Source organism: Haliotis cracherodii, unplaced genomic scaffold (assembly GCF_022045235.1).
Source record: "Haliotis cracherodii isolate W230 unplaced genomic scaffold, xgHalCrac1.p SCAF_1, whole genome shotgun sequence".
Classification (NCBI taxonomy): domain Eukaryota; kingdom Metazoa; phylum Mollusca; class Gastropoda; order Lepetellida; family Haliotidae; genus Haliotis; species Haliotis cracherodii.
The window spans coordinates 3386561-3402240 of record NW_027266264.1 but is presented as its reverse complement, the minus strand read 5'-3'; the positions used below and the strand labels follow the sequence as shown (position 1 = coordinate 3402240).

General features: G+C 39.7%; 1 protein-coding gene across 3 annotated transcripts in view; it reads right to left on the bottom strand.

The window, feature by feature from the left end:
• The window catches only part of LOC139471499 (ATP-binding cassette sub-family C member 4-like), a 58519-nt gene that overhangs the window by 16061 nt on the left and 26778 nt on the right, over positions 1–15680 (bottom strand). For all 3 annotated transcript variants that reach the window (XM_071253858.1, XM_071253874.1, XM_071253865.1), the window contains 11 exons: positions 15164–15376; positions 14074–14127; positions 13677–13718; positions 13013–13204; positions 12365–12459; positions 11691–11777; positions 11087–11183; positions 9460–9597; positions 4051–4191; positions 3435–3472; positions 2457–2728 (listed from right to left, as the gene is read on the bottom strand). In XM_071253858.1, coding sequence (XP_071109959.1) covers positions 2457–2728; positions 3435–3472; positions 4051–4191; positions 9460–9597; positions 11087–11183; positions 11691–11777; positions 12365–12459; positions 13013–13204; positions 13677–13718; positions 14074–14127; positions 15164–15376 — 1369 coding nt within the window. The remainder of the gene's footprint in view (positions 1–2456; positions 2729–3434; positions 3473–4050; positions 4192–9459; positions 9598–11086; positions 11184–11690; positions 11778–12364; positions 12460–13012; positions 13205–13676; positions 13719–14073; positions 14128–15163; positions 15377–15680) is intronic.

Genomic DNA, 15680 nt, shown 5'->3' with positions numbered 1-15680 from the left:
TGACAGACCATGACGAGCAGATCATGACACCACTGACCGGCAGATCATGACACAGCTGAGTGACAGATCATGACACAGCTGCGTGACAGATCATGACACAGCTGAGTGACAGATCATGACACAGCTGACCGGCAGATCATGACACAGCTGAGTGACAGATCATGACACAGCTGAGTGACAGATCATGACACAGCTGAGTGACAGATCATGACAGCTTACCATCAGATTGTGACACAGCTGACCATAAGATCATGGCACAGTGACCAGCAGATCATGACACAGTGACCAGCAGATCATGACACAGCTGACCGGCAGATTGTGACAGTTGAACATCAGATTGTGATACAGCTGACCGGCAGATCATGACACATCTGACCGGCAGATCATGACACATCTGATCGGCAGATCATGACACAGCTGACCATCAGATCATGACACATCTGACCGGCAGATCATGACACATCTGACCGGCAGATCATGACACATCTGACCGGCAGATCATGACACAGCTGACCGGCAGATCATGACACAGCTGACAGGCAGATCATGACACAGCTGAGTGACAGATCATGACACAGCTGACCGGCAGATCATGACACATCTGATCGGCAGATCATGACACATCTGACCATCAGATCATGACACAGCTGACCGTCAGATCATGACACAGCTGACCATAAGATCATGGCACAGTGACCAGCAGATCATGACACAGCTGATCGGCAGATCATGACACAGCTGAGTGACAGATCATGACACAGCTGACAGGCAGATCATGACACAGCTGACAGGCAGATCTTGACACAGCTGAACGGCAGATCTTGACACAGCTGACCGGCAGATCATGACACATCTGACCGGCAGATCATGACACATCTGATCGGCAGATCATGACACAGCTGACCATCAGATCATGACACATCTGACCGGCAGATCATGACACATCTGACCGGCAGATCATGACACATCTGACCGGCAGATCATGACACAGCTGACCGGCAGATCATGACACAGCTGACAGGCAGATCATGACACAGCTGAGTGACAGATCATGACACAGCTGACCGGCAGATCATGACACATCTGATCGGCAGATCATGACACATCTGACCATCAGATCATGACACAGCTGACCGTCAGATCATGACACAGCTGACCATAAGATCATGGCACAGTGACCAGCAGATCATGACACAGCTGATCGGCAGATCATGACACAGCTGAGTGACAGATCATGACACAGCTGACAGGCAGATCATGACACAGCTGACAGGCAGATCTTGACACAGCTGAACGGCAGATCTTGACACATCTGACCGGCAGATCATGACACAGCTGACCGGCAGATCATGACACAGCTGACAGGCAGATCATGACACAGCTGAGTGACAGATCATGACACAGCTGACCGGCAGATCATGACACATCTGATCGGCAGATCATGACACATCTGACCATCAGATCATGACACAGCTGACCGTCAGATCATGACACAGCTGACCATAAGATCATGGCACAGTGACCAGCAGATCATGACACAGCTGATCGGCAGATCATGACACAGCTGAGTGACAGATCATGACACAGCTGACAGGCAGATCATGACACAGCTGACAGGCAGATCTTGACACAGCTGAACGGCAGATCTTGACACAGCTGACAGGCAGATCGTGACACAGCTGAACGGCAGATTGTGACAGTTGACCATCAGATTGTGACACAGCTGACAGGCAGATCATGACACAGCTGACCGGCAGATCATGACACATCTGACCATCAGATCATGACACAGCTGACCATAAGATCATGGCACAGTGACCAGCAGATCATGACACAGCTGACCGGCAGATCATGACACAGCTGAGTGACAGCTCATGACACAGCTGACAGGCAGATCATGACACAGCTGACAGGCAGATCTTGACAGCTGATCGGCAGATCATGACACAGCTGACCGGCAGATCATGACACAGCTGACAGGCAGATCGTGACACAGCTGAACGGCAGATTGTGACATCTGACCGGCAGATCATGACACAGCTGAACGGCAGATCATGACACAGCTGACCGGCAGATCATGACACAGCTGACCGGCAGATCATGACACAGCTGACCGACAGATCATGACACAGCTGACCGGCAGATCATGACACATCTGATCGGCAGATCATGACTGTGTCACAGCTAAAAGATGCTATTGTGCAGAGCCGTTTGCTGTGGTGAAGGTGACTGGGCTACACTTAGATTGTACATGTATAAATATTACTTGAAAATAGTAACAAAACATCAAATTAAAAAAATTACTTTGTTCTAAACACCTTTCATGGGAAAATATTCATCACTGTTAAAATATGAAAGAAAAAGTCAGCAAATTCCAAGACACCAGTCATACAATTTCATAATGAAATTAAATATGTATAAATTAAAGAGGACTCCTTTCATACAAAGCTACTCACCCACAGGGTTCACATCGAAAAACCTTGACCTCGCTCCCAGTACAAATGCAAACAGCCGGTCATGGAGCCTTTGTGAAGACAGAGCACTAATCTGGAAAACTAGGACGGAAAAGACGGTGCACAAGACGACATGGGCACACACTAAGATAACAAAGAACTGTAGCGGGAGCTCCATGGTGTCCCATGACTTGACACTGGAGTCCGGTGGAACCTCTGTGGCATTGACCATCTCACTGGTGGTGTTCACATACTGCGGACTGAGGCTCTCAGACCTGCAACAATGATGATTTGTCTCTATTATAGGTGTCCTATCCATGACAGGTTACATTGAGGGTAGTAACGATACACTTCGTCAAACTACATTGCTTTGCAAATAAAAAAGCTACTCACTCCTGATTGGATACTGAATGGGTAATTTTTTCAGTTACCACTGACAGATATGTAAAAGTTTCTTACCAATGCAAATACACTATGATGTTATTATCTCACCAAGGAAATGCAGTTAAGCCATCTTAACCGAGCATATTTGATTGTAACGCAAGGAGATAACTCCGGATGCATTCCAACCGTCTTCTAGCCATCAAAATGTCAGTGAAATGGTACCATCGCTAGGCATACTGAAGGCATCTTAATCAGTTAAAAGGGGGAAAATAATGCAGATAAGATACATTTAATGTCAACCAGTCCCTTGGGATGTACCTAATGTACATCACACCATATACCCCGCAAGGCCGTAAGACAACTAATAATGTTGAGGTTGGGTTGAGGTTAAAGTAAAGAGTGAGTGAATGTTGCAGAGAGCAATAATTCAAGACATACCACAGCAGCCTGTACACGGGGGTAAATATACAAGCTGTGACCAGCAATCACCAGACAAACAAGCCATACTTATCTTATCTTACTATGAGAGAATGAGGAACTATGGACCTGCAAAATGTGACAAATCGATAATTTCTTGTGAAGTAGGACAACGCTCACCATTTAGCCAGCATCCAGTTTGAAGCTGAGAATACACTCTGCAACATAAATATTGTGATTGTGAATTAAGTATAGCGAGAATGGCATGAACATCCATGTTTAAATAACACAATTGCAGATATACCAAAAACAATGTCACAACAAGAAAACAGCATTATCACTAGTCCTTGCGTACATTAGAACTTGAGGCGTTTACCTCAATTTCAATTCTTTAAGCATGCACTGCAAACAGGGCAAAAACATTAAGGATATGAATCATGATACAGAAAAGGACACTATAACCCATTTGGTTTTTAATTTATTCTCTAGAAATGAAAGCGAAATGTATTTGGGTCAAATACAACTTGTTGCCATGGAAACAGCAAAAGGCACATGTTTGATACATATGCAAAGTTTCATAATAAAAGAGTAAACGGTTTCCGAGTTACACACTGGCAACAAATGCTACATGTATTTGAGTCTAAGTACTATGTGTTGCCAAGGAAACACAAAAAATATTATTTTTAGAAATACCAAAACATCAAAAGGCACCAGTTCAGCATGTGTTTGTTATATATGCAAAGTTTCATAATAAAATAATAAACCTATGATACCATCACGTGATTCTGTATCTCACCTCAGTTGCTATCCCCAGTAGCAGGGCAATAGGTCCAAGGATCACACCATAGCCTGCCTGAAGATACTTGGCATAAACTTGAATACCCACTGCACCTGATTCTGTCACGTCCTGTTCTTCCTTCTGTATTGCCGTTGCTATCTGATAAACAAGTGAAAAGCAAAGTTTGACCACTTCTTGATAATATGATGCAGTGTTCGAAATGAGCTATGAATGTCACAGGGTGCTTGTGATACCACTTTCTACCACGTCCTAGAGTAGACTACCATAGAAGACATTAGAAACTAAGATTTTTAATCCATTAGTCCTTATAATGATAACATATAGCAAAACACTGAAAAATGGCAAATTTCTACTTGTCCTTAAGACACCTTAAGACCACTCACACCAAACATAATTATTTAAACTCATAACAATATGGCCCTTATTGATGAGTTCGACTTTGTCATGCCAAAACTTTGATGCCATAGCAACTCTTTGTACCTCTACCTCCAATATACGGTAGTAACCTGTCAAACCTTCATTTTTCTTAAAATATTTCCCGATCATGGGTTATTGATTCAAGTTTCCTACCAAGTTAGTTACCATTGAGAGGAGAGAGCCTCGGAATAAAGACGTCTCTTCACCCTCAGGTCTTACAGCATGTACAATCCCATGTATAACTGTGTGTCTCATCCTATGTATAACTACCAAATTACATCAAATAGCTATAATCATAACAATTTATAAGGGAGAATCCATTTGATTTCTAGGGGTGAAGGTGGGGGGAGGGAGAGAGAATATCCAATTGTCAAAATATTGTTTTGTGTTAATATTAATACTAATAGTGAAAATGAATAGATGGTTTGATGGTGCAGTTCCCACTCCCGATACAAACCAGACGGATGCTCCCTCAGAGACAGAGAGTGAGTGAGTGAGTTGGGTTTAACGCCGCTTTTAACAGTATTCCAGTTATTTCGCGCAGCGTGTCAGCTTAATGTGGGAGGAAAGCCCGAAGTGCTGCAGGTCTCAGACGTTTACCACTTTAGTGAAACCCACGAGCAACTCAACTCCTTTTATGGCTTTGAGACTACACTACCCCAGATAAATCTCATGAAGCTGTTTAAGATAAGCTGCAAGTTTATTCTAACTAGCTACAATGTGGAAGCCAGTTTGCTTGATACTGTATAGAGTTTGTAATAGCAGATATATGTCAGACCTGATGATGGCTGCACATACAGAGAACATAATGAATTAGATAAAGTTTATAATAACACAGATAAATGTCGCTATTACATGCATTCTTTGTAAAAAATCATAATGGCTGGTATAGAGGGAGGGAGAGGGGTCTACGGTTGGTGTGGTACTCAAGTGTTAGAGTTGGGGTTACATGCTGTACTCAAGTGTTAGCTGACAAAAATAGTTGTCAAGGAAACACTGAATAGGAATAGGACATGATACTACCAACAAGGATACAAGACTTCTGATTGGTTCATAAACTCAACAGTGATACATGGCTAGTCTGGACAACATCATTTCCAGGGAAATCATCAGCATGAACAAATTGCTTGAAACACATCATAGTTATGAAGTGACGAGACATTACATATAAATATATGTAGGAATGATATGTAGAAATTGATTACGATCATCATCTGGACTATCTGAATTCAGACTAACTCTGCTAAAACTAGATAGTAAAGACGTGCGTAGGAATTTACCAGGAACCATCTTCATAAACTAGCAGTGAACAAGGGATTCATGCTTGATTCGTTTTTCAGAGAAGTTTAAACTGACTAACACTACAGGGTGACTACATTGGCAAACTCATAAAAATCAAGTCTTTTACTCCAACCCCTCCATAAACCCTGAGTAAATGTTTGTTGCTTAGCAACACTCAGCAATACTCCAGCGGTCTGTAAACAATTGAGTCTGGACCGGACAATTCAGTGATTAACATCACAAGCATCGTTACATGCATCTGGGATACGATGACATGCATCGGCCAATTCACTGAGCCTGACCACCCAATCCAATAAGTTTCCTCTTACGACAAGCAGAGGTTGTTGGGGATCTACATTCCCCACATGTGGAGTGAACTTGACCCCCCAACACAACCATTTCTTCTATTGTATTCTCTTTCGGGTGTAGAAGTAAATATATACCAGTAATGGTCCAGCCTCTATTATTTACAATCTGATCTGTTCATTTAACTTCAGTTTCGAGATAAAGAAATCAAATCATATGTTATTCTGAATGCTTTGGTGACTCGAAGAGAAATTTGATAAACTCGACACTAATTGGCTGATGAGAAAGGTCACCTGACACAATCTCCTATGGAGATTCTTGCAGAGATGTATTGGAGAAAACACACTGATTTTAATGAGACAGCAAGGTATTATGAAATGGGACCAGGTCTGAGCCATTAACTCATTACACAAATAGTTTCACATCAACTTTTAATGAAAAACTCATTTCAACACACGTATTACACAGTGAAATGTGATTAACAGTAGCATGGTTCTGTATTCAAATCTGCCAAAGAAAAACAGCATACAGCTACGAAACTATGGAAAACATACTAGGGCTGCAACAAATGCACTATGAGACGAATACAATTCTTATAACGAATATAGGGTAACGAATGCGAATAGCAATCCACGAATACAATAACAAGTCAACAGTTGATGACTCATTTGTTATATTCAGTGAAACAATAACAACATAAATTATTTGACATGGTTTGATAATTATTAATATATTATATATTTATATACTGCACTTATCCATGAACTAGTATCTGCACAAATGCAACAATGACCAGTGACCACAATACTGTCAAATTAAATATTATGAGAGTGTTGTCTTTTGAGTGAGTGAGTATGGTTTTACGCCGCTTTTAGCAATATTCCAGCAATATCACGGCGGGGGGACACCAATAATGGGCTTCACACATTGTACCCATGTCGGGAATCGAACCCGGGTCTTCGGCGTGACGAGCGAACGCTTTTGTCTTTTGAAGACATCTATGCATATAATATGTTCTTGTGAATATTTTTAGGTACAGGGTGTGTAAATGTACGATTGCCTATTCATAAATATTTGATTCTAGTGGCCATGAATAACATATTTTATTCATGAATGGATACAGTTTGAATCACCGAATACGCGAGTGAATCGTAACAGCCCTAATACATACACACTTTAAATAAAAATAGCCACACAAATCACAAACAAAGACACAATCCCCATAAAGTACGCACCATAATGATAAGAACCCGGCACATTTTCCATGGAACTAAATGCAGTAAGTCACGAAGCCATTTGTTTCGCACTGCATGTCTTACTGTGTTTGCTTCCACTGACAATGTGCTTTGCTCTTATCACTACGATGCATGCTTTGTGGGGATTGTGGGGATGACTAGTCCACAGCATCATATGTAGTAATCATGGTAATTTGAGATAAGTGACAAATTGACTCATATTCAAATGATCCCATGCAGCTAAGGAGCTTTCATTGTTGTTTTTTTCAATAATGAGATCAGTACGAAGAAAATAACTTGATCCCCTGAGTGTCATGAAATATGGATACTATAAACATTTAAATATATTTTCAAGAATAGTGGGAAGTCATGTTTTAATTTATTTTTATAATCCATTCTACAAAAAGAATTAAGAAACATGTTATTTAAGTGCATGTAGATGACAAACTAAACACGAGAATGAATGCTTCTATAAAATAATGTAAACACTTACTTTCCATTCTTCATCCTGTATCATATGACATCAGTTATTATTATGTACAAGTTACATAACCAACTAGATTCATAAAGTCGGGACCAAACAGCTGCTCCCTGTTCTTTTATAGAATATATATATGGAAAATGGCATTGTTTGCCTGTAACTATGCCAGACCATCAAAATGAAAACATGTTGACTCAGTATCCAAACGGATTTCAAAGTAAATTAAATGTTGAAACTGATAAGATTGCTGAGATTTATCGAGGATTCCAAACCAAGAACCCTTGCAGGCATATTTGGAAAGAATTGAAATTTTACAATAAATTGTATATTTCTATACTTATCCTACATCAAACTATGCATTTCATTCTTTTTCTATGATCCTGGTGTGGAAACAATCCTAAAACAAGTTTCCAGCTTGAAAAAAACCCACCCCAACCGATCCCAGGCCTCAATCACCATGGTCACCATCATAACCAATGGGTTGATCTACGCAACTGGGATTTGATGACATGCATCAACCAAGGCAGCGAGTCTGACCACCCGATCCCGTTAGTCTTGATCACATGAAGTCCCTAGCTTACGTATTGGATAAAACACGTCCGAGGGTTGTTATGATATTTAAAACCTGTATCCCGAGGGATTTTCCAAGGGAAAGGGTTTTAAATATCATAACAACCGCAGGGGAAGTGTTTTATCTTACTTATAAACCTATTCACTGGGATCGCTATCAAGTAAGAGACTTCTTTCTATAGGCATTAAAACCTATTGTGAGGTTTTACTTTCCAGTCGGGTTAAATCTCATAAACAGGGACGTTGTAATGTCCCTGGGATTTTATATAATATCCCAGGGATTTTATAGGATATTCAAGTGATATTTGCTATAATATCCCAGAGATTTTATATAATGTCCTGGGTATTTTATTAATGTAACTTCCGTTCAGATTGTAACATGTAATAAAATGTAAAATCATAAAACACTTTCCCTCGGTTTTGGTAGACAGAGCATGATCTGTCTACCAAAACCTCGTAAGCGTGTTTTCTCCAATACTTATAAACCGATTTTGAACCTTAAAACAACATTTATCAACATTTTTATGTTTCGAACATACTTCCATGAACCTTAGGAAACGGGCGTAAAATATCTGTTGCTGGCATACGGATCTTGAAAAGGACATTCTAAAAAGCAGTGAGGTTTATCAACAACTCTGTAGCCTTGTGGTACACTCACTGGGCTAGAGATATGAAGGTTGCGAGTTCGATCCTCGGGAATATAAAGAAAACATTTGTCATTTGATTTTACATTTCATTACATGTTACAATCTGAACGGAAATTATATTAATAAAATACCAAGGACATTATATAAAGTCCCTGGGATATTATAACACATTATATAGCAAATATGACTTGAATATCCTATAAAATCCCAGGGACATTACAACGTCCCTGTTTATGAGATTTAACCCGACTGGAGAACAATAGGATGACGTCACCAGAGGTTTATAATCATTCTTACTTTTTTGAGCGGACAGGCTGGTATAACTGTGATGCAGGACCAAACAAAGAAGCTTTAACTTTAATCAGTGAAATACTCTCTGCAAAACCTTTGGGAATTCTTTCTGATATTATCTGACTTGGGGCCAAGTATCGGTCTCTGAGCAGGTCTAGAAAGGTCTTGGTAAACCCACCTTCATTTGTTTTTCCTCTATATCTGTTGCTGAAACAACTTCATCCTTTGCATGTTTATCCTCAGTTTCTAGGAATGTTGCGAGATCTACTCCTCGCTCTTCAAGCTCGTCGTAAGTTCCCACATCAAACACACTGCCCTGGAACCGCATCAACTTACAATTCAGCAACAGACATAGCAGTGGCGAAGTGAATTTGATCACATGTGTATTCTGCTACAAGGCAGTTGTTAGGACAAAAACATAAATTATAAATTATTTCCCCTAACTGATGCCCCTGGTGAGTATTTTGTAGGACATGAGGACCTCTTTTTAAGAAATAAAGCTTGAGACCCCCATGTATAGTGTAATAAAGTATAGTTTGGCCCTGAACTAGCATTACGTCTGAGTGTTTTGACGTCATAACAGTCCAGGGCCAAACTATACTTTATTACACAATAAATGGGGGTAGAGCAAACTTTATTACTTTCTAAGATTCCAAACTGAAGAATAATCAAATGTTTTATTAGAATGGGCTTAAACAGAAACCTGTAATAAGCAGTGCCCTCAACTGAAAATCCCTGAGCAGGGCTAACTGACGGGACGTTCCACCTAATTGCCTGTACCCTTACTTAAAGAGACATATTTACATTTTAAACCCAATACAACACCACTTAAATTGGTTGATTATTATTGAAATAGGTCACACCTCATTCCCCATTCAGTGGGTGGTTATCCAAAACCCCTTGCAGCAATAAGAAGACTTCTCAAATTTAAGTTTTTATATCAATTTGCTTCAAATTTATCATGTGACTTGAAACATTCCACAAGTGCATTGTGGTGCCTAGCTAACATGTAAACATAGCTGAAGTTCGGTGTCACTGGTTATTGTGTGTTGAGGTGTTTTCTGCTGCATAAGTTGCAACTTTGATTCCGCCACTAATGATAGCAGACTGCAACAACTTGAAGCCGTGAAATAGTGTGCTTACCGAGCTGGTTGCACTACATGATACCGCAACCCGTAAATGGATGTGAATCGACAGCGTTATATGGTGTCGCTGTGGGACAAAAATGGCCGAGGAAGACCAACAGCAGTATAAATGCCATATGCTGAGCAACAGGTATGTATGTAGTTATGAAACTTTTCCAGGATTGCTCATTCCTTTGTCCTGAGAGAACAAGTTGGTAAGGCACCAAGGATAATTTTGTGACTGCTGTGGCGTGGACAAGTGGTTTGAGAGATGGTAGATGGACACAGTGGCATGAGAGAAAGTAGACATTATCTTGTCACATTTCGTCCCAGGCAATAATATTCAAATATTCTTTGAGTTTAAAGAAACACTTTTACCAAAAATTGATGAGTTTGTGCAATCTTGCTTGACAGTAACGAAAAAAAGATGTTACCAAGCATATGTTAGAACATAGGGGAGGAAATTTGAACAGCGCCAAGACATCCCAGGATAAAGTGCTGTCGGCACCTTTGAAGCATCTTAGAATAGATTGAAATGGGGATAGTTTATGTCATTTACTGGTTTACTAGACCTGGCATGTATTGGAGATTCGGCCTATACTATCCCAATTTCATTTTTACCTGGTGTCCACTGGAGGACATACGGAATTTGGCAAAGCCAGTTTAACCTGAAGGATTTACCTCTCTCAATACAACGATTCTGTCAGCCCTCCTCAAGTACTGCAGCTGATGAGTCACCAAGACAACTGTCTTCTCCTTCAGTAGTTGCTTGATACATCTGGAACACAGACCATGTCTTAAAGCAATAATATAAGATCACTGATTGAAATGAGAAGCCCGATGATCGATATGAATATTCAGAGAGATAACTAGCCCTATTAGTATAAATACCTACATCTGGAGCTTGTGCTCTCGGACTTATAGAATACCAACTATTAATCTACTGCTTCCAATCAGACAACGTATTGGCAACTGAGATCCACCAAACCCCTCCTTCCCCCTTTTTGATGGCCAATACCTGATGTTTCACATGCAGATCTGAACTAAAATGCATCAACTTCCTGGTTCCTTAACTTTCGTGTATCGTTACCAAGGTTATATATGGGTTATGTATTTCATCCATGCTGTATTGATGATTCCAACAATGATTTATTCAATCTGGTACAAAATGAATCATATTCATACTTCACATATTATTTATGTGCCAATCTCTTTCCTTTATGCATATCAAGATTACCTATATTTCTGATTTGAGTATACACAGTGATAGTCATAGACGACATACTTGTTAAAGATGTGTCTTCCTACTTTGGTGTCCACAGCACTGAGGGGGTCGTCCAGCAGGTAGATGTCACAGTCCCGATACACAGATCTGTAAACACACATGGCCATAGACCATTAAATGTTATTACTGCAAGTAGTTTCTTGGAATATTCAACCCCAAATCTGCAGCAATGGTCAGCAAAAATTCCCAAATGGGGATTGCAAAGATTTCATGTAAATTATTATTTCATAAGTAATAAGTTATTATAAATGTGATGCTGGCAGCCTGTAGTATTCATCATGTTCATATTGTCAAAACACTTTTAGTTTGATGGACGTTTGAACTAGTTCTATTCCCTACTGCTTGATGTAACTTGATGTGTATGGTTTTAATAAACACACCTTTGGCTAACTTTCTATACATCCATGACGGAAAATACAGACCATAGGAAGATAATGGCATTTCCTAGAAACAAAGAGAAAGGTGAGTGAGTGAGTTTGGTTTTACGCTGCTTTTAGCAATATTCCAGCAATATCACGGCGGGGGACACCAGAAATGGGCTTCACACATTGTACCCATGTCAGGAATCGAACCCGGGTCTTCGGCATGACGAGCGAACGCATTAACCACTAGGCTACCCGACCGCCCCCAAAGAGAAAGGTGAACAACTGATTCACCTGACATCATAACATTACCTTGCTAGGCTGAGCCTGGCTTTTTGACCTCCACTCAATAAGAGCCCTCTTTCCCCAACGAGCGTCTCATCCCCATATTTCATCATGCCAATATCCTGATGACAAAAACAAAATCACAAAATACAACATGCTCAAGTGAAATTTTGATTTAATATTACAAAGTAGACACAATTTATGGACAACAACTTTTTTATTATACTGTAATAGCGACATGTCAGTATAACTGTACAGATCCTTATACCGCTCCAGCCTTCAAAATTCACAAGACTACTACATTGTGCTGGGGACAAGTACAAACTATGGTAGTCCTCATTGACCAGTAGCATTTAAGGGCTGTAATTCCAAACCAGTTCTCAATGTTTCAATTTTGCTACAAAATGGAACTGAATAAAACTGACAGAAAATGTAAACATAGAATACATATTTGTCTTGTTCAATCAGGAATAGCTACAAACTCAGAGGTTTTGTCAAATAAGGTTTACATTAGTCCTTTTGACTATTCTTTAACAAAACAAATTTCTAAGACTGTACTAGGTGATTAATATGAGACCAGTGCAAAGTTAAAAGACATACATGGGTTCATAAACAACTTGACCCAAGTGTATTGTGTTGGGGTATTGGGGCAAGCCTTATCTCTAATATATTTACCTTCTGAAGAGCACAGGCCTCAATTACTGCATCGTATCTTTTAAAATCATACTGGTCTCCAAACAAGATATTTTGTTTCACACTTCCAGAGAAAACCCAGGACTGCTGAGCTGCATATCCAACTGAACCATGTAGAGTTATCTGTCCTTGTTGATAGGGGAATTCCCCCAGCAATGCAAGTAGCAGTGACGTCTGCAACAGGTAAGTAAAGGATCAAAGACCAGTTCAAGGTTTGACATATTCACAGGTCCATGAGATGGATGCCTGTAACTTTTATCAGGAACAGGATTTGTGTGCATGGTCAACTGGCTAGTGGAATATATATAATATCAATCTTATTTTGTTTACCTTTAAAGAAAAATATAACGTAAATTTGCAGAAGATCTGTGTGAGAAATATCTTTTGCTGTCATCTGCTAAGGCTAGTTATGTTTATACATGTATATCATTGATCCTATTGGCTACAGGACAGCATCAGTCATTTCTACTTGATATTTCACAGTTTACTTCCCATTATTCCCATGTCAAAAGCCATGAGTAAGTGACTTGCAAAACTACCACGACAAATTTGTAGCTTCAATGTACAAGAGAATGACGTTCCATCACATAAAACAAATATTCTACCGATAGAGAAAGTTGGTAGCTCTCCCATCAAAGACTCTTACCTTTCCAGAGCCCACAGCTCCCACTACAGCCATCAGCTCCCCCTGAAATATCCCAGATACATGTACTAGTAAAACATCATGGATGACTTACAATTGGGGGTCACACTAACTCATAACAGAAACTTCCTAAACATGTAAAGTGACGATGTAATTGATAAAAATATCAGGTAATTATTCTCGTGACTATTCAGGTGCTGATGAGTACATATTAAATATGGATCGTACTTCAACAACAGGTACAAATAATGCAAAAACTTCCATGGATCACAAACTACTGATTCATAGCTTACAAACAGACATAAATTAATTCATTAGTTCTTACACATGAGCTTCATAGTTGCAGACAAGCATTCAACTTCAACCCATGATATAGAATTTTAAACTGAAACACACTAACCTTTTTTATATTCAGTGCTATTGACTTGAGGGCAAAATAATGTTCTATTTCACTCTGAAATGTGATAAGATTATAGTATAATAAGGTATGATCTTGTAAACATTGGTAAAGTTCATCATGTTCATACAGTTGCAGATCATATACCTTTCAAGAAGTATCCATTATTAATACTTCACATGCCAACCCCACTCAGACACAGTATGCTGCCTCTGAGATGACCAGTCCTTGGTAACAAGAACCATCATTTAACATATCTTGGTATGATGCACCCAGCAGGGTTTGACAAATGTCTTATCTACACACTTGCCCACTTGTCCAGTAAGAAATAAAAACTACTGGCCCAGATGTTAAGTTTCAAGTCCAACAGAAATACAGAAATTTAAGAGCGTAAACACTTGTCAATATAGTTAAAGTCATTTCATTCATGACTTTACTGACTGTTTGTTACATGCACTTCTAACCATGGAAATTTGAGCTTCCACGACTGTTCAAATGTCCTTCCCCTCTTTCTTGCACTTTGTGTTGGTTCACAGGGCTTTTCAATTTGCCGCAGTTGCTTTAAAAAATTCCACGAAGCGGTTCCGGCCATTACAGAATACCGTTATGTGAAGCATAGAAAGTAGCATTAATTTGATTGGTCACATTAACTACTTCCTGTTTGCTACGAAGGAATTTATTGGTTATTAACAACTGGTCTCTCACTTTCCTATGTAGAGTTGTTATCATAGCATGTGCCTGCCACACGGACATAAATAGCCAGTTTACAGATATTTTATTCATCGTGTTACCATCTCGGTAAGGGAGGTAACTAAGACTGGTAACTGGCAGAAACAAGTTGACAGCTTTTGTTGACTGAATGAAAGATCGAGTGAGTTTTCCACTTTCTCCTATTTTTTAACCACACATAGAACATGTAGACAATAAAATCACTTTCATGTGATTGCCCCTTCAGAAATCTGCCACTAAGTCTAAGCACCTCATGATGAAGAGGTAACTACAGCCATAACTATTTGGAAAACCCATTATTCATAATCAATAAACAAAGTGTGTTGCGCTATATTCACATAATAAGAAGTGTCTCAGTCCTCACCTCATGCAGGAGTTTACTGGTCTCACTGGTGCTGTCTCTCTTCTTCATCTTCTCCCTGTTCTTCCTCAGCTCCGCCCCACTCATCTCCCACCTGGCTGTCACATAATCTATCACCACGGCAACATCCGACTGAGTGTGTGTCCGATGCTGCACATGTTTGTGAAGAATGCCTCCATGTGTCAGGTCTTTCTCTTCATCCAGCAGCAGGAACTTCTGCAGGAAAGTGGCAGAAACAAAGGGTGTAAAGTAAAATGTTATCCATTGTCACTGAGGAGACAGACATCTTATTTATTATATTCAAGAGCTGGACGGAGGTTCTGAATATTTATTTTTGATATTCATGATATTTGAGCTGGCAAATTTGAAAATTTTATAATAAATTGGTATATTTAAAATACTTATTCTATCTCACAATTTGCATTTCATCCTTCTCGATCTCCGTGTGGAAAACAAGTTTACAGCTTAAAAAAACATCTTACCCAAACAATTACCATCTGTAAGCATGGTAACTATCACT